Here is a 24786-nt window from a genome sequence, read left to right as displayed (position 1 = left end):
ACAAGTATTAAAATTTTTTAAAAATATATAGGATGTCAATAACCTTGAAAAAGAAGAACAAAGTTGGAGGACTTACACACTGTCTGATTTCAAGACATACAACAAAGCTACAATAACAAAGACAGTGTGGTACTTGCATAAGGGCAGACATATAGATCAACAGAATAGAATTCAGAGTTCAGAAATAAAATCTAACATTTACAGTCAATTGATTTTCAGCAAAGGTGCCAAGACAATTAAATGGGGAAAAAGGAGCCTTTTCAATAAATGGAGCTGGGACAGGCTATTTATTGGGTATCTACATGCAAAAGAATGAAGTTGGTTCCATTCCTGATATCGTACACAAACATTAACTCAAAATGGAACATAGGCCTACATGTAAGAGCTAAAACAAGAAAATTCTTAGAAGAAAACATAGGTATAAATCTTCATGACTTTTAGTCAAAGACTTCTTAGATATAATACCAAAAGCACAAGAGACAAAAAGAAAAATAAATTGAATTTCATCAAAATTAAAAATGTCTATACTTCTAAGAATGCCATCAAGAAAGTGAAAAGACAATCCACGGAATGGGAGAAAGTATTTGCAAATTAGGGATCTGTATCTAGAATATATATAGAACTCTTAAAATTCAGTAATAAAATCAAATAACCCAAGTAAAAAATGGGCAACGTATCTAACAAACATTTCTCCAAAGAAGATATATAAGTGGACAATAAGCACATGAAAAGAAACTCAATATCAGCAGTCATTAGGAAAATGAAAATCAAAACCACAATCAGATATCACTTCATACACACTAGGATGGCTATAATCAAAAAGAGAGAAAATAACAAGTGCTGACAAGGATACTGAGAAACTGGAACACTCGTACACTGCAAGTGCGAATGTAAAAGGATGCACCTGCTTTGGAAAACGGTCTGTCAGTTCCTCAAAAGGTTAAATATAGTTACCATATGATCGATCAGTTCCACTCCCAGCTGTGTACTCAAGACAAATAATAAAAGCCTATATACACACAAAAAGTTGCACACAAATGTTCAAAGAAGTATTATTCATAATAGACAAAAAGTGGAAACAACCCAAATGTCCATCAAGCGATGAATGGATTAAAAACTGTGGTATAGCCATACAATGTCACCTTATTCAACCATATAGAGAAATGAAGTACTTGATACGTGCTACAATATGGATGAACCCTGGTAATTTTATTCTAAGAGAAAAGAAGCCAGTCACAAAAGACCACATATTATATAGTTCCATCTATATTTAATGTCCAGATTAGGCAAATCTATAGAGATTAGATTAGTGGTTGCCTAAGCGGGGAGGGTTGGGGAGAAATGGGGAGTGAATACTCATGGACACTCATTAATGTGCCTCAGTTCACCCTCTCAACAGAACTGCTGGAGTTTATGAAACCACATAATTGGGCTTATAAAAAAATACAAAGAAAAAATGAGTTAGAATTAAAAATCGAGGATCTGGGTGTGTTTTAGCTTTAACTTTTATGTGTGACCATGGGCAAGTATCTGTACCTAAGTTGTAAAATGGTGATAATACCTACAATGCAGAACTAAAATGAGAATTAGAGATGATAAATGTGAAGCATTCAGCATAGTGCTTAGCACATAATGGGTAAAAAGCAATTGATTATATTAAGAGTCTCAAATCTACTAAATGTGTTCTTGATTACCTTGGGCAAGTCTCTTAACTTCTGAGCCTCAGATTCTACACCATAATATGGGAGAAAAGATCTCTCCACACCTCATAAGGTGTTGAGAGGACCAAACAGACCATGCGTTATTTAAACCCTTGTAAACTCTAAAGAGGTACAAAGTATTACATTTCTGATCACTGATTTTAAAGATGGCAAGAAGATCCTCAAATTTAAAATACTGTTTAAAAATGTATTCTCCTTCTTGCTAACAGCAGCATCTCCAAATGCAAAGGAGTAGGTCATTACATGTTCATTACCTGCCATTAGTAAGATGTTTATAATTGAAACCATCCTTAGTCTGCTGTTCATGAGCACTAAACATTTTCAAGAAAAAAGCACTTGTTACCACTACTTGCCTGGCAAGTACTCATAAAACACTATTTATACAACCCTGAGCTAAATGCAGAGGGAAATTCATGCAGAACATCAGTTTCTGCCACAAAATACACATTTTTTGTTTGTTTGGAATACAATTCTTGCACAGAGGACAACATGAGTCAACAGATGACTAGCAAAGGACCATAGTATTTCTGAGTGTGACTTATAAAATCAGTTCTATGACTTAATACGTACAACTTCAAAAAAAAAGTGCTAAGGTGTGTCATACAGACTTTCAGTGCTGTGTTGGAAAGACAGTGATACTAATTGAGGTCAGAAAGCTTCCCCAAGGAAGTTGGGTGTGGTGGCACGCACCTGTAGTCCCAGCTACAGCTACTGGGGAGGCTGAGGTGGGATGATCACGTGAGCCAAGGAATTCAGCCTGGGCAACATAGCAAAACCCAGTCTCAAACGAAAAAAAAAAAACACGGAAAGAAAATTAAAGAGCTTCCTCAAGGAGAAAAACTTTGAAAGACAGATGGACAGGGTAAGATCTGCATGAGCTTAGGCCAGGCGTGGTGGCTCACGCCTGTAATCCCAGCACTTTGGGAGGCCAAGGTGGGTGGATCACGAGGTCAGGAGATTGAGACCATCCTGGCTAACCCGGTGAAACCCCGTCTCTACTAAAAATAACAAAAAAAATTAGCTGGGTGTGGTGGCGGGCACCTGTAGTCCCAGCTACATGGGAGGCTGAGGCAGGAGAATGGCGTGAACCCAGGAGGCGGAGCTTGCAGTGAGCCGAGATCGCGCCATTGCACTCCAGCCTGGGTGACTGAGCAAGACTCTGTCTCAAAAAAAAAAAAAAAAGATCTGGATGAGCTTAGAGTAGACTGGTAGGAAATGGAATTTTTCTCATGGGAGGAAACACAGGAACAGAAGAACAGGTGAGAAAGCAGTCTGTTTTAGGGGAGGGTATATAGCGTAAGTTTTATGTTCCAATTGGTCAGAGCTATCAACAGTGCTTTACATCTTATAGTTAAGCTAAGTATCTCTTATGATAGTGTCTTTGCTCCCTAAAATATCTAATGGCAAACAAAAAGAACAATGTTATCACCCCTTCCCACCCACACACAGTTTGAACCATTCCATACCGCATCTTTTCAAGAATGAATGTTTTTACCCACCTCCATGTCATCTTCCTTTTTCCTCTTGCTTATAGACTCACTTCCTTCCTCATCTTCTTCTTCTTCCTCTATGATTCCTTCCACTATAGATTTTGAGCCTTCTGGACTTGTAATTCCTTCACACCTAGGTTTTTTTAAAAAAGTGCTATTACACACCTCTTTCCAATACACAAATTATCTCAGAGATACTCATACTTACGGCCTTTTATAATCAAATGTTAGCTAAAACTTAACAATCATCCTGGTAGGAGGATAGAGTTGTGCATTTCCAGGGCTGTGGAAAATCATGGCCAATGTATAACTATTCTCCAAGGGTTGGTTTCCAGTTCTTGCACCAATACTGACCCATAGAAAGGGAGCAACCACTTCCTCAGGCATGAGTTTTATTGGCATAATCTTATATAATCTTCATAACAATCCTATGAAGTAGCCCTGAAGAGTTAAGAAAATTGTCCAGCATCACCTAACTCATAAGTAAGTGGTTAAGGCTGGGATGCAAATCCAGGCTCAACTAACTCCAAAACATGGTGCTTTTCTGCTGAACCCTGCTTACAGTAGAACAAGGCTCAAACAGAATGATAAAAGGCCTCACTTTTTAATTAGCTGACAGAAACCATCTGAACCAACCAATTATCATTGTTGTTTTTCTCTTAAAAATTGCATCTCTTTTTGGCCGGGCGCGGTGGCTCACGCCTGTAATCCCAGCACTTTGGGAGGCCGAGGCGGGCGGATCACAAGGTCAAGGGATCAAGACCATCCTGGCCAACATGATGAAACCCCATCTCTATTAAAGGTACAAAAATTAGCTGGGCATAGTGGCGCACACCTGTAATCCCAGCTACTCGGGAGGCTGAGGCAGGAGAATCGCTTGAACCCAGGAGGCAGAGGTTGCAGTGAGCCGGGATTGTGCCACTGCACTCCAGCCTGGCAACAGGGCGGGACTCCATCTCAAAAAAAAAAAAAAAAAAAATTGCATCTCTTTTTATTATATTCTTTGGTAGAAAAATTATTATTATATCAACAGCTGGTACCATACTTCCTTTAGAGAGAACTTGATGGAAAAAACACATTGACAAGCTCTGAAGGTAAAAAAATCCCAAGGGCCTGGGCAACAGCTAGTGCCAAGGTTTGCTCTGTATAATAGAGAACAATCTGTTATTTTGCCCTTGACAAAGACAGAGAAGGAAAAGGAGAACAAGCAAGATAAAAAGAGACTGGGATAAATTCAAAAGTCAGCGGTAGATTTTTAAGAATGATAACTTCTCCCTTTCTGTCTTCTCTGCCAAACCTTCAGTGAAGTGTAAGTTCACAAATGTTTTGTTAAGTAGGTGTTTTATATGAAACTTGAGGTGCCAAGTTTCACATGTAGTATACAGTATAGATGTGATAAAAAAAAAAAAACAGTGTAACAAAGAAACATACGCTTTGAATTTCTATAGCCTGTGGATTAGGAGGTTCAAGGCAATTTCACCTGGATTATAAGGGGCAGGAAAGTTCCAGCTATCTATGTGACAGTTAACACACGTGCACATACACACTCTCCTACACATAGGTTTACTTATTAAGAGAAAACATCACTGGAAATAAAATTTTAAAATCACTCAACTATCTGCATATATGCCATGTAAAATGCTTTACTACTGATTAGACAAATTTGAGGTCTCAAAATATTTAGGAATTGAAAAGTGGGCAGTCTCACAGCTTATTCAAAGTCTTGCATTTTGACTGCCTGATATTTCTACTGAAATTGCCCTTTTAGGCATAAAACCATAAGATAGGCCTTGAAGTCAAATACACAGGAGTTTGAATCTCAGCTATGTCATCCACTAGCTATGTGATCTTGGGAAACTACCTCTCTGAACTTCTATTTCCTCATCTATAAAGCAATACTTATCTTAAAGAGGTATTGTAGGGATTAAATGAGATAGTGCAAATGAATTAATGAATCTAGGTAATAAACATCAACGGCTCCTGACATTAAAAAAAAAGAGACAATCGGCTGGCCATGGTGGCTCACGTCTGTAATCCCAGCACTTTGAGAGGCCGAGGTGGGCGGATCATGAGGTCAGGAGATAGCATCCTGGCTAACACAGCGAAACCCCATCTCTACTAAAAATATAAAAAATTAGCCGGGCATGGTGGCACATGCCTGCAGTCCCAGCTACTCAGGAGGCTGAGGCAGGAGAATTGCTTGAACCTGGGAGGCAGAGGTTGCAGTGAGCTGAGATCGCGCCACTGCACTCCAGCCTGGGCGACAGAGTGAGACTCTGTCTCAAAAAAAAAAAAAAAAAAAAAGACAACCAGACATTATGTACTTCCTGATGGCAGTACGCAACATCACCTATCAAGTATTCTTGCAAACAAAACACCTGAACCCGATGAAGCTTCTAGATTTAACTATTTACACAGAATATAAGGAACAAAGGAATATGTTAAATTATGGCCTGAGAATTCAATCAGCAAATCCAGATCATGGGAAATTCTATGGAGCAAACAAGGTTTCCTCAAGAAATAAATTGCAAGGAATCAAAAAAAAGAGGGAGACAGAAGTGGAACCTTGGATTAAAAGATGCATGAGAGGTGGATCAACCAATTGCTATCTACTTATTTTGATTTTGACTTTAATTGTAAAAAATTATTTATGAGACAATCAGAAATGTAAATATTGATTAGATATTTGATGATATTAAAGAACTGCCAATTTTTTTAGGTGTAATAATGTCATCGTGATGATGTTTAAAGAGCCCTTATTTTTAGATCATATGAAAATCTTGCAGAGGAAATTATATTTGTTTGGAATTTGCTTCAAAATATTTTGTGACTAGGGGAAATACATAGGGGCACAGATGAAACAAATGAGACATGGTTATGGGTTAATAACCATTGAAAATGGACAATGGGAACACTGGGGTCCATCCACTGTATCACTCTTCTTTTATATGTGCAAAATTTTTCCATAATATAAGGTTTTCAAAATGAGACAGTGCATATAAAATACCTTGCACAGTGCCTGGCAAATAGTAAGCACTCAATGCCATTATCATTTTCATCTAATTTCTGTCTGTTCTGTTGGGCAACATTTTCTCAATTCATCTAAAGTTTATTTTGTGACTATACAGCAATACCCAGAATGCCATGTAATTCTATCAGGAAAGATCAATTGGGCTAAATAATCTTAGCTCACTCTTAGAATCTGGCTTTCACTCAGGCTATGCCAGAGCTTTTTTATTATAATTCCCTCACAGCCAGGTTTGGCTTAGAAGGAGACTGTTACTAGAATGAAACTCAACTGCTATCACTAAGGTTAACATAATTTGTAATGTCTATGCTCTGGGATTTGCTTTTTAACACGTAGAGTTTTGCTAAGGTAATCCAGTATTAAATGAGGAGGAAAAAAAAAGAAAGGGAAGGAAAGGAAGGAGAGAAAGGAAGGAAGGCAAAAGAAAATCTAGGTCTGTCCCAACTGAACTCACCTGTAAAATTATTTAAAATAATAAAGGCATTTACCGGAATGGTAGAATTGGTGTAAGACAAAAGAAGCAATCTGTAATTCCCTCACCATGTTTCCACCTCTAACCAGACCAAGGGGGAAGAGTAAGACCTACTGTTTTACTTGGCCAACCATTGAGACACGGGCAGACTCCAGATTTCGAATCTGGCCACTCTTCACACTGGGAAAGAAAAGAAAGGAAGAGAGAAGGTTATTCAGTATCTGTTGTATCACATCATTGGAATCAAATAAATAATTCTACAGATTATGTGAGACCTAATAAAAAGTAGTGATCACCAGTGTTTCTTACTATAGAGATTGCCACTATTACTCACCTGGCTACATGGTTTTATAAGTAAAAATTAAGTAAAAACATCATAGCCATTTCAGTTCTGCAGATATTTATCAGAGGATACTAGGTGCCAGGCCTATATTCAAAAAGCACATAATTCGGTAGGGAGAAAAAGACACATATAATGTTAATATAATGAGGCAAGGTTCAAAGAAAGCACTTGATCATGAATGAGGAGGTCAGAGAAAGCTCCCCAGAGGTCACAGCTAAACTGAGGAGTATAGATAACAAGTTTAACCAGAAAATAAAAGAGGTTCGTTAGAGCATTCTAGGCAGAGGGCACATTATGTACAAAGGTGCTGTGATGTGAAAGTCGGCAGGATAATGATTTTAGAGGACTGGGTGCAAGGAGAAGCAGGGAGGAGATAAAAGGGGAGCGTGACAGAATAGGATTGGAAGGCAGGCGCCAGCTTCTCCAGGGCCTTGTGTGCCGTGCTACAGGGCTTAGGCTATCTGAATAAATTAGTCTTCTCACATTTGTCCACCTAAGTACAACTAAGGCAAAGCAAAATGACTGCATTCCCAGGGTGAACTGGAAACACTGCCTGAAGCAAGCCACCAGGAGAAAGCACTTCTTTAAATCTCATTTCTTAGTTTAAAAAATCATTCAAAATTTTAAAGCCCCCCTCCTCAGATAATGACATGATTTCTTACTTTAATGGTAAACTGAGGCAATCAGAACTATTACCTCATCTTTTAACCACCAAATGAATCCACAAATTCACCAATACTTGTAATAATATACTCTGCCTTGATGCCTGTTTAATACATGAAATATCTATTCCTATCAAGGCCAACCTTGGGCACTAGTTCCCATCCCCTCTTGCTTCTGAAAACATACTCTTTCTTTCAGTTATCCTGTCTCTCTTCTGTGTCACTTTTTTTCTCTCGTGGATGTCACAAGCATACTCCATTATCCAGCCTTTAAAAACATTCCCAATGCCACATTCACTACTACCTATTACTCCATTTCTCTGCTCTCCCATACAGCAAAGCTCCTCAAAAGACTTATCTTGCTTTCTCTACTTTGTCACCTCTCATCCTTTCCCCAACTTATATATGATTTTTATATCCCATTTATTTTCAAATATTTATTTTGTCAAGGTCACCTCTATCATGCCAATTCCAATGGTCATTTCTTGGTCCTCATCTTACTTGATCTCTCTGCAGCATCTGACACAGTTATTCTCTCCCTCCTTCTACAAACACTTAATATACTCACCTGGTTTTCCTTTTACCTCATCAACTGTGCCTTTTCAGTTTCTTTGTTGAATCTTCCTCTTCTTCCCAAGCTCTAAATATTGTGGAATATCCCAAGACTCAGTCTTGGATCTTTTTCCTATCAATATCAAGTTCCTAGGTCTTTACATTCAATCTTTCACTTTTAAATATTAACTATGTGATGATGATTCTCCAATTTATCTCTAGTTCAGCCTCTTCTAACTAGTATATACAACTGCCTACTTAACATTTCTACTTACATATGTAATAAGCATTTGAGTTTATCCAAACAAAACTGATTCACTGCCCCTTATTTGCTCCCATATCTACTTCTTTCTGTTTCTACCATTCACCCAATTGCTTGGGCTAAAAACCTAGAAGTCATCCTTAAGTCCCTTCCTGCCCTTCCCCGTCTCTCTCCCAACATCCAATCCATAAACCAGTCCTGTCAGCTCTACCTCAAAAATACATTAAAAAATGACTCTCTTCTTCTGTTGCCATCCTAGTCTATGTTTACCATTATTACTCTCCTTTACTATAACAGTCTCCTAACCAACTTCACACCTCATTTCCCACTTCTGTTCGATTTTCCTCAGAACAGCCAGAGTGGTGTAACCAAGACGCAAATTTGTATCTGTCTGACCTCAAAGCCCAGGTTTCCCCTAACTTTTTTGTTTTGTTTCGAGACAAGGTCTCACTCTGTTGTTCAGGCTGAAGTGCAGTGGCATGATCATAGCTCACTATAACCTTGAACTTCTGGGCTCAAATGATCCTCCCACCTCAGCCTCCTGAGTAGCTGGGACTACAGGCACATGCCACCACACCCAGCTAATTAAAAAATATATATATTTTTTGTAGAGACAGGGTCTCGCTATGTTGCCCAGGCTGGTCTCAAACTCCTGGCCTCAAGTGATATTCCTATCTCAGCCTCCCAAAGCACTGGTATTACGGGTGTGAACCACCACACCTGGCCTAAAGCCCAGGTTCTTAATGACTATACCCCTGCTGCCTCTCATTAGGAAACCTATGAGAGCAAAAGCAGTAAATCATTGGCCTTATATTTCAACATAAAAAAAAATCTAGAATAGCCAAAATGGCCATCAGTCATAAACTTGATTCAGATATCCAGCAGAATAAAAAACAAAATTACCAAATACCTCATAGTATAATAATTTTCAGGTTCAGAAAGATCAATGACTCTCATGAAACCCAGAACATCTTAACATTTAACAAACAGAACCCTTATTCTATCCTGTATCTGGCAAAAGAAACAAGACTACTTTAAGAGAAGGCCTACCATGATACCCAGGCTGCATTAGGTATATCCCCTGGCTTCCTTCATTGTGTTATGTTTATGCGTTTCCTTGTTTGCATCCCCAGTTTTTTGATGATAGGAACTGAGCCTGATTCATCCCCCAGTTCTTAGATCAGGTACTGACACATCTTAGGCACTAGAAAAAAAAATTTACTGAATAAATTTTTAGAGTTTGGAAAAAGGGCCAGGCGTAGTGGCTCATACCCATTTATCCCATAACTCTGAGAGGCCGAGGCGGGCATGCAGACTGCTTGAGCTCAGGAGTTCAAAACCAGTCGAGCCAACATGATAAAACCCTGTCTCTACAAAAAAAAAAAAAAAAAAAAAATCAAATAACAAAACTTAGCTGGGCATCGTGGTGCACAGCTGTAGTCCCAGCTACTTGGGTGGCTGAGGCAGGAGGATCGCTTGAGCCCAGAAGGTCAAGGCTGCGGTGAGAGCTGTAATCACGCCACTGGACTCCACAGCCTGGGCAACAGAGTGACACCCTGTCTCAAAAAAAAAAAAAGTTTGGATAAAAGTTGGATGGGCTTTAGACAACTGAGCCAAGTCTAGAATAACTTTCTCACTTGTTGTTACTGCGGAAGCAGGCAGGGTACCTGAGATACAAGCCAAGCTGGCAGCAGCTACATTCTTGATGCTATCTGCCCAAGATAGATCTTTGATATTTCTGTGAGAGCAGGAATCCTGCATCACAGTAGTGAACAGGAAGTGGTAGAAACAACTTCACCAACACAAACATCATTCTGACAAGCCATATTCTTGCATAAGACCATTTGTCCTAGGAAAACGCCTAGGATATATTTACCAAGTCCTAAATTTCCACTTGATATCTGATTCAGTTAACAGATATATTCTGTCTGCTAGGGCAGTATGCCATACGCTATATGAAAGTAGAAAAGAAATACAGAATAGCTTCTTCCCTTATGATGCAGGAAGGGCATTAAGACAGACATTAATGAAAATTAACAATTTGAGCCATATCCCTCAAGGGAGGATTGGAAAACTTAAGGGTATACAGTGCAATATAATAGAGACTTAAAGGTCTCTTGTAATTTTGCTGAAAGAGTCATCTGGGTGGTTTGGAGAACTTAAGAGAAAATGTTCTGAAGAAGAGACTGGAGATGGAGTTAGAAGAATAGGAAGGAAGATAGGATGATGAAGACATTTATCCAAAGACTGATCTCCTTGTGGGAAGGGACAGTGTTTTATTCATCTCTGAATCTTCACTCATTAGGACAAAATAAGTGTTTAATAAATATTTTATCAAATGATTACCTGAATTAATGAATAAATTCATTCCTTTGCTTAAATGGAATTCTGTCACTGATTCTTATAAAAACTATTTACCCATTGAGTTTATTTACCCAAAATCCAAATAAATTTGAGGGAATGGAACCTATAGCCATCTTCCATTTCTCCACCATTTTATCTGAAACACAGAAAGTAAATCTAAAACCATGAAGCATCAGAGGTGGATGATGCCTTAGAAACCACCTAGTCTAACCTCTTACCTCAGAGGCAGAAACAGCTAGACAGCAGATGATCAATAATTACTAAGATTCCAGGAGGTACTATAGTGTATTGGGAAAACAATGGGTTTCAGACAACTGAGCCAAACCTAAAATATTTTTAAATATTCAAAAAATTCTGCTGTTTATATAATGTTTCCTCATATGCTATTACAATAAGGCGTGGCAACTGAAATTCTATTCCTTGAACTTGGTGCCTGACCTAAAAAAGAAGAAAAGCTACAATCTAACATTTAGAATAAAGGCAACAGTGGCTGGGCACTGTGGCTCACGCCACAACCCCAACACTTTGGGAGGCTAAAGTGGGAGGATTACTTGAGGCCAGGAATTTGATTACTTGATTACTTGAGGCCAGGCTAAAGGAGGAGGATTACTTGAAGCCAGCCTGGGCAACATAACAAGACCTCGTTTCTACAAAAAATTTAAAAATTAGCCAGGCTTGGTGGTGTGTACCTGCAGTCTTAGCAACTTGGGAGGCTGAGGTGGGAGGATTGCTTGAACCTAGGAGTTCAAGGTTGCAGTGAGCTAGGATCATGCCACTGCACTCCAGCCTGGGTGACAGAGTGAGGCCTTGTCTCCTAAATAAATAAATAAGCAAGCAAACAAACAAATTAATTAAATAAAGGCGACAAAGATTTGTTGGTTACCTCCATTCAATAGCATTCTCCAGAGACTTGAAGGTTTTAGGACGACCCCGTAAGAAATTCTGCATGCTATTAAGTGCATCCATAGCTGTACCTGGATGTTAAACAAAAACTGTAACCACATATTTAACTTATTCTGAGCATTTACACTTACTGAGTCAACTACTATATATCTGCTCTTGATGACAGCAGAATTTAGTGATGCTTGCAGAGAAATAAACATGGCCCTCAATAATTTTTGCCTCTGGGGTATTCACTTCTTTATGTCATGCCCTCACACTGAAGAGGATGACTTGTATTCACAAGCAGCAGTGTGACTTCTGAAGCTGGGTCAGAAAAGACATGGCAGCTTCTTTTTATATGATTAAATACAATTATGGGACATACATAGGATTAAAATATTATACAGCCATAAAAAGATGTTAATGAAGAGTTTTTGATGACATGGAAAAATGGTTATCTTGTATAAACTTAAAAAAGATATAAAGACAGAGGGACATATTTCAAGATGAATGAAATCAACAATAAACTAAGACAAGGTAATAATCTACCAAGGATGTCTCTTATAAGTGAAATCCTGATTTGGTCAGTGCTAAGAAAACTCACCTTCTACAACATCAATCATGCACAGACCCAAGAGGCTTGGTACCAGGTTGGATGATGCTGTGTGGACTGCAATAGCACCACCCATGCTATGTCCAATCAGCATAATTGGAGGAGGAAGGTCCCCATACATGGCTTCAACCACATTCCCAACGTCTCTGCAAAGAGAAGAGAAAAAGATCTAAGAATGCTTTCTGACAACACTGTAAAAATGGTTTTCTTTCCCAGTTCCTTTCTTTGGTGTGTAACAGTGCTGGGAAACTGTAAAAGTCTATTGGGCCATCTTACAAACATACTTATGTAAACCTTCTAACATGTCCCCAGCATCAATATGTGTAGCCACACACCTAGCTCTCCTGATAAATGGCAGGTAAAGGACTAAGAACCCAAATTACTGAATTTTCCTTTACATCACACTTTCACTGTTCCACATATGTAGTACAATTACATAAACATATACCTTTATTTTGAACCTAAGATTGAAACTGGAAAAATCATTTAACTGCTCTGTTTCAATTTTCCCATCTATAAAACAAGAAAAAAAATTTATTAAGCATTATAATGTAGTAAACCTCAGAATCACAAGATGAGCCCTAGCCTCAGTTTATTTTTCACTATGTGATCCTGGATTAGTTACTTAATCTCTCAGAAACTGAGTTTCGACATCTATAAAAAAAGATAAAAATATCACTGACTGCTCTGGATTGCTCTGAGGATTAACTGAGAAGTGAACAAGAAAACACCTCGAAAGAGTAAAATGCTTCACAAATGTTAATTATTATTTACAATTTCTCATTTGTTTGAAGGATGAACATAAATGTTCATCATCAGAACAGTGCTCTGAGAAACTAGAAAGGTGTTCAGAGCTCATTTTATTGGCTTTGGTTCTAATCTTCAATTATTAATGGACCTGTTTAACAAAGTCTAATTTTAAAGCTTTGAAAATTAGAACTGAAGTATGAAGTTTGGTTTTTAATTGCATGTAGGCCTTCCTTGCTATAGCAATAGGTGGGTAAGAACAGTAAGGTGTGTTTCTGGAGACCCACTGGCTCTACTGCCTTATTATATATATATATTTTTAGGCTAGTTCTACCCCCTTCTTTTGGGAGTGGCTGGTTCAACTTCAAAAGAAAGTTTTGTCTTGTTGAGTGTCACTGCATACTTTAAGCACTCACACAGTGCTAACCAAATATAGCAAGTGTCAATGTAGGAACACAGACTTTCATATATAGTCTCTACAGTATTTATAATGGCAAAGGCAAATGTTATTAGTTCTGTAGGAACTGATTTTTAAAATCTCATACAACAACTGCAGGAGTGAATAGGGTAGCCTCGGCAATTGTAGACAATCTGAATGGGAGATAGGGAGGCCACCAAACTTTGTAAGTGAAAACAAATAGTTTAATATTCGTTCAGACTTAAATTTAAGATTAAGACAGAAAGTGAAGCAGTTCAGGCAGTCATCCAAAGCGATAACAAATAGTTAAGACGAAAAGTCCAAGCTTCTTTGACACCAGTGCTGCTTCTATAGTAACACAAAATTCTCTCTGGGAGACAAAATGATATGAAGGAAAGAAAAGAGAACTAATACTTATTCAGTGCTTCTTTTTCAGTTGTGCTCTAAACTTTCTTATAACATCACCTAACGTAATCCTTCAGCAGCCCTGTCTAGAAGGTTCTGTATTAATCAATTAATCTCACTGGGTCTATAAAAATATTATTGCATTTTCTCACTGGGTCTATAAAAATATTATTGCATTTCTACCAAGTAAAAAGAGCTGCAGATTCTTGCTACCTCACTGAAACATATTTTCAATGTTTCAACGGGTTAACCAATTTATGCCTAGTGTTCCACTACTGGAACACTAAGCATGTGGGAGTTATTTATATCCTACTGCCCAAGGTCATCACCAAGTTCTGATTGCAAAAATTCAAAAAATTGCAACCTCAGGCATAAATGGTAAAGCCATCTCCCCTTGGCATAGGGTAGTGTGAATTCAGAGTAACTTCATGAAGTCAAAACCATGATGCCTTTGCTCAGAGGCCACTGGAAAATATCAGGAACAAAGATTCGATAATATGTGGTCTTTAGAGTAGTAACACAGAGGAAATTATACATACAGTTTCTAAAAAATAAAACAGGTAGTATTCCAAAGCTAATTCTGCATATTAAAATAACAGACCAGAAAAAATTATATGCTCAATTAATTAATCTAAAACAATATTGGATATAATTTTGGGGGCAAACTTTTTTTTTTAAAGAAAAGACTAAAGTTTAAAACATGTTTATATTAAATATCAACATGTAATTTCCAGAATAATTCTTGAACAATTCCAAGAAACTTTCGGTTGGTAACAGATAAATAATGAGTAAAATAAAAGGATGCTATGGACGATTATCTAAGTCCAAGTCTCCTTAAAATACACATTAACTGAATTGAAGGGGTTCTGCAGTATCTGCCTCATGCACAAAGGTAGAGAGGTCTGAAACACACCAACTGAACATCATGTCTGAGCTTAAGAAAGGCATATTTACCCAGGTAGAAGGTAGTTACGATCAATCACTTGATCATCTACCACCAAGAGAAATTTATTGTTATTAAAATCAAGCAGAGCATTCAGTCAACAAGTACCTTACTTGAGATAAGTCCTGAAAATCCAGAGAAATACAATAAAGATGAAGTAGCAAGGGTTACCTACAAATCTAGACTGTAACTGGATGTATTACAATTTTGGTGGATGCTTTTTAAAGGGATTCTGTCATATTTTAATGCTAGGTTAATTTTCTGAGAAGCATTACTGTGTATCACAGAAATTGGAATATCAGAATGACCCAAGCTCAAATTCTGGCTTTTTCACATACTTTCTTAGGTAGTATTTAGGTTCTGCAGTTGATAATAAGTATGCCCATTTTGAGATTTTTTTTTTTTCCACAGTAACTGAATTCAGAAATCACACAAATGTTTTACTGCTTGGATAATTTCAGCAAGAATCCAATTGTTCGCCCTTTTGATTCTTGGTCATCATCTTCATCTACTGTGGATGATTTTTACCATTAAAAAAATTTTTTGGTGCCAGTTATCAACTTACTACCTCAACTCCAATTCATCCTTCATTGCCTACTCTACAAAAATAGATGTGAGGCCTGTAAATATTTTACCCTTGCCAGTAGGCATGATATTAAGCTATGTTAATGGAGGGTGCTAGAGAAACACAGAACTTCCCCCAGTATCCAACTCCTGCCAATTCCTGCACAATTCCTCCAGCACAAGTGGCTTCTCCAGTACTCTAGCCCTCCCCAACCCAGTGTTTTTGTAGCCAAGTGCCTCTGGTGAGATACCTCCCTACGAATAGCTTTCCCTATACCCTAGAGGGCAGAATTCTGTCAGGTTCCAAAAGGGCAGATTTTCAGCAAGTTCTAACCTTCAGTAAACCATGGTCGTGCATTCTCCAACAAGGTCTGGATCTCAACCCTGGGTGTACTCCCTCAGCCCAAGGGAGTAGTGGCTGCTCCTTATATCCGCTATTCCTATATTATTAAGAGTTTTTGTTACTTCTTACTACCAATCGCTCATTCCAATCCCCTGTTATAGTGAATAATTCTTTATATTCAACTTTACTTATTCAAATTACTACGTGGTTTCTCTTTCCTGATGAGCTCTTTCCTGATGAGCCCCAGACTGAAACATTATTATTTAGTCCATGTTTCCTTAAGTTTCTCAATTAATTCTTCAATTTCCTCTAGAATGTCAACCAAGCTATCATCATCAATTTGTCTGACTGCCTGGACACTCAGATGATGTATTTCACTTTTTTGTTAAAAGTCAAGAAACCCTTTACTTAAAAATCATTCACAAATCTTCCTATAGGTATCACTAACAGCCTTGACTGTTTGAGGATATATTGCTCTCATATTAACGAAGGCAGTAGGAATAATTGGAGGAACAGATTCTTACCTCTCTTTTCATAGTTTTTAAGGCATATGTTCATTGAGTGGAATGATATTCATACTATACACATTATTTCTTTCTCTCTCTCTCTGCCAAGGACTATAGTTGAATGACCATAAATTCAATCTACTGACTGTGTGACTTCATACAGTTATTCAACCTATATGAGCCAGTTTCCTCATCTGTAAAAGGGTATATCTGTATTACAGAGTTAATAATGAGGATTAATTTCAATAAATGATTACACAAAATAAGTTAATGATTTATTATTAATAAATGCTTAGTTTATACTTTAATGAAAGTTGGCAGATAAAAAGTACACAAATAACACCTACCATAATAATAAAACAATTATCTCCAGGTAGACAGTGAAAAAATAATAATATTAAAATTGTTGCCACATCAGTTTGGGCTCTGAAGGAAAATGTTTATTCTTAAATTAAAGCTGCTAAAGTAAAAGAGGGCAAGATATTTTTGGCCAAAGTGACCAAATACCTGAGAGAGTATGTATTAAAGCAGAGTGGCTACAAGAATCCTATTTATGCTATAGGTCAGTGATTCCCAAACAACAGTCATTGAACTGGCTCCATCAGATTCCTACACAGAGCTTTACCAAAATATAAATGCCCAGACTCCACTGCTAGAAGTAGGTCTGGGGTAGGGTCAAGTCATCTGTATGTCTAGTAACCTCTCAAGTGATTCTGATGAGTGAGCAGTTTTAAGAGCCACTGTACATGTTACATTCATTTTTTACTTTAGGCCCAGGGTATAACTGTCATTTTTTAATATCATGATCTCATCTTTCTATGACATAAGACGAAGAATGTGCGCAGGATACCTGAAGGAGATACTCTCAAGGCCTCTTGCATACAACTACTTTTCCAAGCGTGAGTCCACGATAGGTACCCAGATTCAATGCAATTCCATCAACAGAAGAAAATTTTTCAAAAGCCTTCACAAACTAAACTGTGCCTTGAAGAATTTTCATGTGCTTTATATGATGACCATTGCATTGGACATACCAAGAAAGATGCAGGTTTCTTTCAAGATTAAATAGTAAGGAGAAACCAGAAGTAGAGGAGAGAGAACAGAAGTAAAATTTTCCTTGTGGTAATTATTCCCCAACAATCTCATCAGGAAAAGTGATAAAGTTATAGTACTATTTATAATAGTGATGGGAGACAGGCAATGTATAAGAAATATTTGGTTACTTACTTTGCCATTGTTTCTGCAGACAGATCTTCAGGATTCTTGACTTTTGTTTCACCTAAAATGAAAATATTTTTAAAATAAAATTCCCACAGACAGGAATTATAAAAGCAGAAGTATTCTCTTTTTAAAAATATCATCTTTGGACAATGGATTAGGGACTTTACAATTTTACACAATGAGTTTAGCAAGGATTTTCTTCAGAAAAATCTTTACAGTTATCCTAAGAAGGATAATTACAGTAGCCTAGCAAAGATTTATCCACATTCCTTATACATCAGCATAAGAATTTGACTTTAAAGGACATTTTCTTAGCTTAACACATATAAAATACAAAAATAAATATTATACATAAAACTTTAATATATATACACACACATACGTTTGTAAAGACTAGAAGCTAGGACTTCCTTCAAAATGCCCAAATCGAGCTGGGCGCAGTGGCTCACACCTGTAATGCTAGCACTCTGGGAGGCTGAGGTGGATGGATCACTTGAGGTCAAGAGTTTGATATCAGCCTGGCCAACATGGTGAAACCCTGTCTCTACTAAAAATACAAAAATTAGCTGGGCATGGTGGCGCATACCTGTAATCCCAGCTACTGGGGAGACTGAGGCAGGAGAATTGCTTGAACCCAGGAGGCAGAGGTTGCAGTGAGCTGAGATTGTGCCACTGCACCCCAGCCTGGGCGACAGAATGAGACTCCATCTCCAACGACAACAACAAAAAGCTCAAATGGAATAGACCAGGTTATTTTATGGCCGCGTTGAAATTTCTAATAGTTACGACTATTCAAAGGGGCTTGATGACTATAATCCACTTAATGGCTAATTAAGAACTTTACTCACCATGACTTCGCAGATCCAAAGCTACAATTCTACACTGAACTCTACTAATAATCGCTGCCTAGGAGAAAAAGGAAAAGTAGTTAGGACACATCTAGGATAACAAATTTCACCCAATTCCCAATGATAACTTTGTAAAATGAACTGCCATCAGAATTCAAAGGACCCAAGAGAATCAAAAGACTTTCTGGTTTTAAGCAAAATGAAAGAATGATGATTTTCTACTAGTTTTGCTATATATTGTGGTTCTGTCCCAACTTCAAAATATGGCTTTCTCTACCTAAATCCCTCTTTCAATCTTAATTCTTCCTATCCTTTCTTGACACACACAGTTAAGAGCCTTTAGACAATGACCCTCTGAGCTCTGGTTTTCATCTATATTCCTTGGATATCTTTTCCTTACTCTGGAGAGAGAATCCCTTAGATAAGGACGGTCAGTCAGTTTATATCTTGGCTCAGGACATCACAGAAACATGACAATCAAATCATGAAATTTGCTGAAAGTAGCAGAAGTCATGGAATCTACTAAAGATTCACTTAAGACAGATACTGCAGAACATACCAGCTTGTATACCTATTAAAAATTTATTGAAAAAAATCATAATATCATGGGGGAGGTACAATTTTAGAGGGTGAAAAAAATCTGAAATAATTGGGGATCTTCTTCCTAAACTAAACTGGATTCTTTGACAATAATATATCACAATTAGGGCTAGCAAATGTCACCAAATTTTAACTTTTAAGAATAAAATAAGAGAACTGTCTAGTCTAGCCGTCACATTTTATGAATGAGAAAACTGAGGCCAAGAGAAAGAAACTTATTTGCCCAGGGTCACATAACAAATTAGGAGTAAAAACAGAACTAGACCCAAGGTAAGTTACCAATATAAAAGTCAACGTAAATCACAAAACAAGTCAGATTCTTAAGTCATATTTTTAAAATCCCCTAGAAAATCAAGTCTGATTCTATTTCTATTATTCTAATGAATACCTTTTAAAGGCAACAATGGAATGAAATTCTACTATACTTTGCTGTTTGTTCCTGAAAGCTATTTGCTAATTTACAGGAGTTATTTAGTGACAGTAAAGCCTTCAATGACAAAAACAAATCCCTATGTTAGAAGTAAAATTAAGTGGAAAAGATAGTATGAATTTGCTTGATTGTTCTAGATAAAAGAATAGAACCAGGTTTACAAAACAGAAACAAAATATATATTTGAAATTCCAACCTTTAACTTGAAAGCAATGATTTACAATCATAGGTGCCTGTCAGAAAATCACTACAAATATTAAAAACAAAATTTTCATTTATTTATTTAACAAATCTTTCTAATAAAAATCTGGCACCAATGGAGTAATTGGGTTACAGGAGGGAAAAATACTGGCAATACTCCTGCTCTCATGATATCTACATTCTACTATGGTGGAAGAAGACTAGAAAAAAATAAATGAGCAAAGTAAATTCACAGACTAACACATGCTTTAAAGATAATAAAAAAGTCAGAGGAGATCTATGGTAGCTACTCCAGATCTTGTCACAAATAGTACAACTTTGCTACTTCTGAAATGGATGAGTGGAAAGCAGCTATTTAAGAACTAGACTTAACCAACCATTTTCTCACTAGAATATTATGGTGTTTAGCAATAACTGCAACAATAGCAGTAGGAGCTAATGTCTACTAAATCTATGTGCCAGTCAGCAATCTAAGTGCTTCAGATGAATTACCTAACTTTCTCCTCACAACTCTTTACTACTTAGACATAATTTTCAGCATTTTACAGATAAGGGCATTTTACAGAGAGATTAAGTAACTTGCCCAAGGCTAAATAGCTAATAAGTGACAGAGCCAATTTTCAAATCCAAGCTGCCTGGTTCCAGGTGGTTTTCAACCCTGGCTACATAACAGAATCAATCACCTAAATACTACCGCCCAGGGGCAAACCCACCAGAAATTCTGATTCAAGTGAACTGGGTTAGGGGCCAAAGTTATTTACACATTTTCGACTTCTTCAGGTGATTCTAATGTATACCCAAAATGAAGGCCCACTATCCTAACCCGAGACTAGAGAACAGAGACAAGATTGGAAGTAAGAACTGGGTAGTAATAACATGCTTCTGTATCACTTTATAATCTCACCAGATTATCTCAGATAATCTCATATTATCTTCTTAAGAAGTCGGCTGGGAAAATATTAGCACAGTTTTTTTTGGCGAACAAAACAGGTTCTTAGAGGTTTATCAGGTATTGGTGAAAGTGTGGAGAAACAGGTATCCCCACAAATATATGATATCCTCAAACTTAATTTTGGCCAATTTGATAAGCAAAAAGTGGTATTGTTTTTAAAAAAATTTGGTGGGTACATAGTAAGGGTATATATTTGTGGAGTACATTAGATATTCTGATACAGGCAAACAATGCATAACCATCACATCGGGCAAATGAGATAGCCATCACTTTAAGCATTTATCCTTTCTTCGTGTTGAAAACAATCTAATTATACCCTTTTAGCTATTTTAAAATACACAGTAAACTATTGTTGACTGTAGTCACCCTGTTGTGCCATCAAATACAAGATCTTATTCATTCTATTTAAATATTTTTGTACTCATTAACCATCCCCAATTATCCTCCACCTCCCACCTCCCTCTCCCCATCCACTCCTCTTCCCAGCCTCTGGTAACCATCCTTCTACTCTCCATCTCCATGAGTTCAATTGTTTTAATTTTTAGCTCCCATAAGTAAGTGAGAACATGTGAATTTTTTCTGTGCCTGGCTTATTTCACTTACCGTAATGACCTCCAGTTCCATCCATGTTGTTGCAAATGACAGAGATCTCATTCTTTTTTATAACCAAATAGTACTCCTTTGTGTATATGTACCACATTTTCCTTATCCATTCATCTACTGATAGACACTGGTTGCTTCCAAATCTTGGCTATTGTAAACAGTGCTGTAATAAACATGGGAGTGTAGTGTCTCTTCGATGTACTGATTTCCTTTCCTTTGGCTATATACATAGTAGCGGGATTGCTGCATTATACGGTAGTTCTATTTTTAGTTAGTTTTTTTTTTTTTTAAGGAATCAACAAACTGTTCTCCATAGTGGTTTCACTAATTTACCTTCTCACCAACAGTGTATGAAGGTTCCCTTTCCTCCACATCCTCACCAGCATTTGTTATTGCCTGTCTTTTGCATAAAAGCCATTTTAACTGGGGTGAGATGATACCTCATTATAGTTTTCATTTCCATTTCTCTGGTGATCAGTGATGTTGAGCACCTTTTCATATGCTTGTCTGCCATATGAATATATTCCTTTGAGAAATATCTATTCAGATCTTTTGCCCATTTTAAAATTAGATTATTAGATTTTTTCCTATAGAGTTGTTGAGCTCCTTATATATTCTGGTTATTAATCCCTTGTCAGATGGATAGTTTGCAAATATTTTCTCCCATTCTGTGGGTTGTTTCTTCACTTTGTTGTTTCCTTTGCTGTGCAGAAGCCTTTTAACTTGACATGATCCCATTTGTCCATTTTTGCTTTGGTTACCTGTGCTTGTTGGGTATTACTCAAAAAAAATCTTTCCACAGTCCAATGTCCTGGAGAGTTTTCTCAATGTTTTCTTTTAGTACTTTCATAGTTTGAGTCTTTAATTCATTTTTATTGATTTTTGTATATGGCAAGAGATAGGGGTTTAGTTTCATTCTTCTGTATATGGATATCCAGTTTTCCCAGCATGATTTATTGAAGAAACTGTCCTTGCCCCAACATGTGTTCTTAGCACCTCTGTTGAAAATGAGTTCACTGTAGATGTATGGATTTGTTTCTGGGTTCTCTATTCTGTTCCATTGGTCTATGTGTCTGTCTTTATAGCAGTACCATGCTGCTCTGGTTGTTATAACCCTGTGGTATAATCTGAAGTCAGGTAATGTTATTCCTCCAGTTTTGTTCTTTTCTATCAGGATAGCTTTGGCTATTCTGGGTCTTCTGTGGTTCTATAGAAATTTCAGAATTGTTCCATTTTTTTTGAAGAATATCATTGGTATTTTTGATAGGATTGTGTTGCATCTGTAGATTGTTTTGGGTACTATGGACACTTTAACAATGTTGATTCTTCCTATCCATGAACATGGAATATCTTTCTCTTTTTCGTGTCCTCTTCAATTTCTTTCATCAGTGTTTTATACATTTCATTGTATTTCACTTCTTTGGTTAATTCCTAGGTATTTTATTTGTAGCTACTGTAAATAGGGTTACTTTCTTGATTTTTCAGATTGTTTGCTGTTGGCATATAAGAATGCTGCTAATTTTTGTACATCAATTTTGTATCCTGTAACTTTATTAATCAGTTCTAACAGTTTTTTGGTGGAGTCTTTAGGATTTTCTAAATATAAGTTCATATCATCTGCAAAACAGGATAATTTACTTTTTCCTTTCCAATTTGGATGCCCTTTCTTTCTCGTCTGGTTGCTCTAAGACTTCCAATAATATGTTGAATAACAGTGATGAAAGTGAGTATCCCTGCCATTTTCCAGATCTTACAAGAAAGCTTTCAACTTTTCATTTATCATCCTTTTAGTATGATACAAGCTGTGGGTCTATTGTATATGGCTTTTATTGTGTTACATTCCTTCTATACTCAGTTTTAAGTTTTTTTTTTTATCATGAAGGGATGTTGAATTTTATCAAATGCTTTTCCAGCATCAATCGAAATGATCATATGGTTTTTGTCCTTCATTCTGTTGATATGATGTATCACACTGATTGATTTGCATATGCTGAACCATCCTCACATCCTAGAATAAATCCCACTTGATCATAATGAATAATCTTTTTTTCTTTTTTTTTTTTTTTGAGATGGAGTCTTGCTGTGTCACCCAGGATAGAGGGCAGCGGCATGATCCTGGCTTACTGCAACCTCCATTTCCCAGGTTCAGGCAATCCTCCCACCTCTGCCTCTTGAGTAGCTGGAATAAGAAGTGCGCACCACCATGTCTGGCTAATTTTTGTATTTTTAGAAGAGACGGGGTTTCACCATGTTGGCCAGGCTGATCTTGAACTCCTGACCTCAAGTGATCCACCCGCCTCAGCCTCTCAAAGTGCTGGGATTACCGGCACGAGCCACTGTGCCCAGCCTGAATAATCTTTGTAATGTGTTGCTGAATTTGGTTTGCTAGTATTTTGCTGCTAATTTCTGCATCAATGTTCATCAGGGATATTGGCCTGTAGTTTTTTTATTTTTGTCTGTCTGGTTTTGGTATTAGGGTAACTAGCCTCGTAGAAGGAGTCTGGAAGTACTCCCTCCTCCTCTATTTTTCGGAATAGTTTGAGTAGGACTGGTGTTATTTCTTTTTTAAATGTTTGGTAAAATTCAGCAGTGAAGCCATCAGGTCCCATTTTTCTTTACTGGGAGACTTTTATTACAGCTTGGATTTCATTACTTGTTATTGGTCTGTTCAGGTTTTGGATTTCTTCATGGTTCAACCTTCGTAGGTTGTATGTGTCTAGAAATTCATCCATTTCTTCTAGATTTTCCAACTTATTGGCATATAGTTGCTCATAGTATCCTCTAGTAATCCTTTGAATTTCTTCAGTATCAGGTGCAATGTCTCCTTTTTCATCTGATTTTATTTATTTGGGTCTTCTTTCTTTTTTCTTAGTCTAGCTAAAGGTTTGCCAATTTCATGTTTCAAAAACCAACTTTTTATTTTGTTGATCTTTTCTACTTTTTTGTTTTGATTTCATTTATTTCTGCTCTGATCTTTATTTTTCTTGTCTCCTACTAATTTTGCGTTTGGTTTGTTCTTGCTCTTCTAATTCTTTAGGATGCATCGTTGGGTTGGTTATTTGAGGGTTTTCTCCATTCTTGATGTAGGCTCTTATAGCTATAAACTTTCCTTTTAGTATGGCTTTCACTGTATCTCACAGGCTTTGGTATGTTGTGTTTCCATTATCATTTGTTGCAAGAAATTTTAAAATTTCCATCTTAATTTCATTGGCCCACTGGTCATTTAGGAGCATACTGTTTATTTTCTATGTGTTTGTATAGTATCCAAAATTCCTCCTCTTATTGATTACTAGTTTTATTTCATTGTGGTCAGAAAATATACTTGATATAATTTCAGTTTTTTGAATGTTATCCAAGACTTGTTTTGTGACCTAACATGGTCCATCCTTGAGAATGATCCATGTGTTGAGGAGAAGAATGTGTATTCTGCAGCTGTTTGATGAAGTGTTCTGTAGGTAATTATTAAGTCCATTTGATATATAGTGCAGATTAGGTAAATTTTTCTATCTCGATTATCTGTCCAACACTGAAAGTGGGGTATTGAAGTCTCCAGCTCTTATTGTATTGGGTGGGGCCCATCTCTCCCTCTTCAGCTCTAATAATATTTGCTTTACCT

At 37.1% G+C, this 24786-nt stretch overlaps 1 protein-coding gene across 2 annotated transcripts in view; it reads right to left on the bottom strand.

The window, feature by feature from the left end:
- Positions 1-24786, bottom strand: part of PPME1 (protein phosphatase methylesterase 1) — an 81510-nt gene that overhangs the window by 12192 nt on the left and 44532 nt on the right. For both annotated transcript variants that reach the window (XM_004051793.5, XM_019036809.4), the window contains exons 4-9: positions 18385-18442; positions 17543-17594; positions 12381-12535; positions 11778-11868; positions 6826-6891; positions 3221-3344 (exon numbers count right to left, since the gene is read on the bottom strand). In XM_004051793.5, the coding sequence (XP_004051841.1) occupies positions 3221-3344; positions 6826-6891; positions 11778-11868; positions 12381-12535; positions 17543-17594; positions 18385-18442 (546 nt within the window). The remainder of the gene's footprint in view (positions 1-3220; positions 3345-6825; positions 6892-11777; positions 11869-12380; positions 12536-17542; positions 17595-18384; positions 18443-24786) is intronic.

The sequence above is a fragment of the Gorilla gorilla genome, chromosome 9 (assembly GCF_029281585.2).
Source record: "Gorilla gorilla gorilla isolate KB3781 chromosome 9, NHGRI_mGorGor1-v2.1_pri, whole genome shotgun sequence".
Taxonomy (NCBI): Eukaryota; Metazoa; Chordata; class Mammalia; order Primates; family Hominidae; genus Gorilla; species Gorilla gorilla.
The sequence above is the reverse complement of the archived record's forward strand: the minus strand, read 5'-3'. Positions and strand labels throughout refer to the sequence as shown.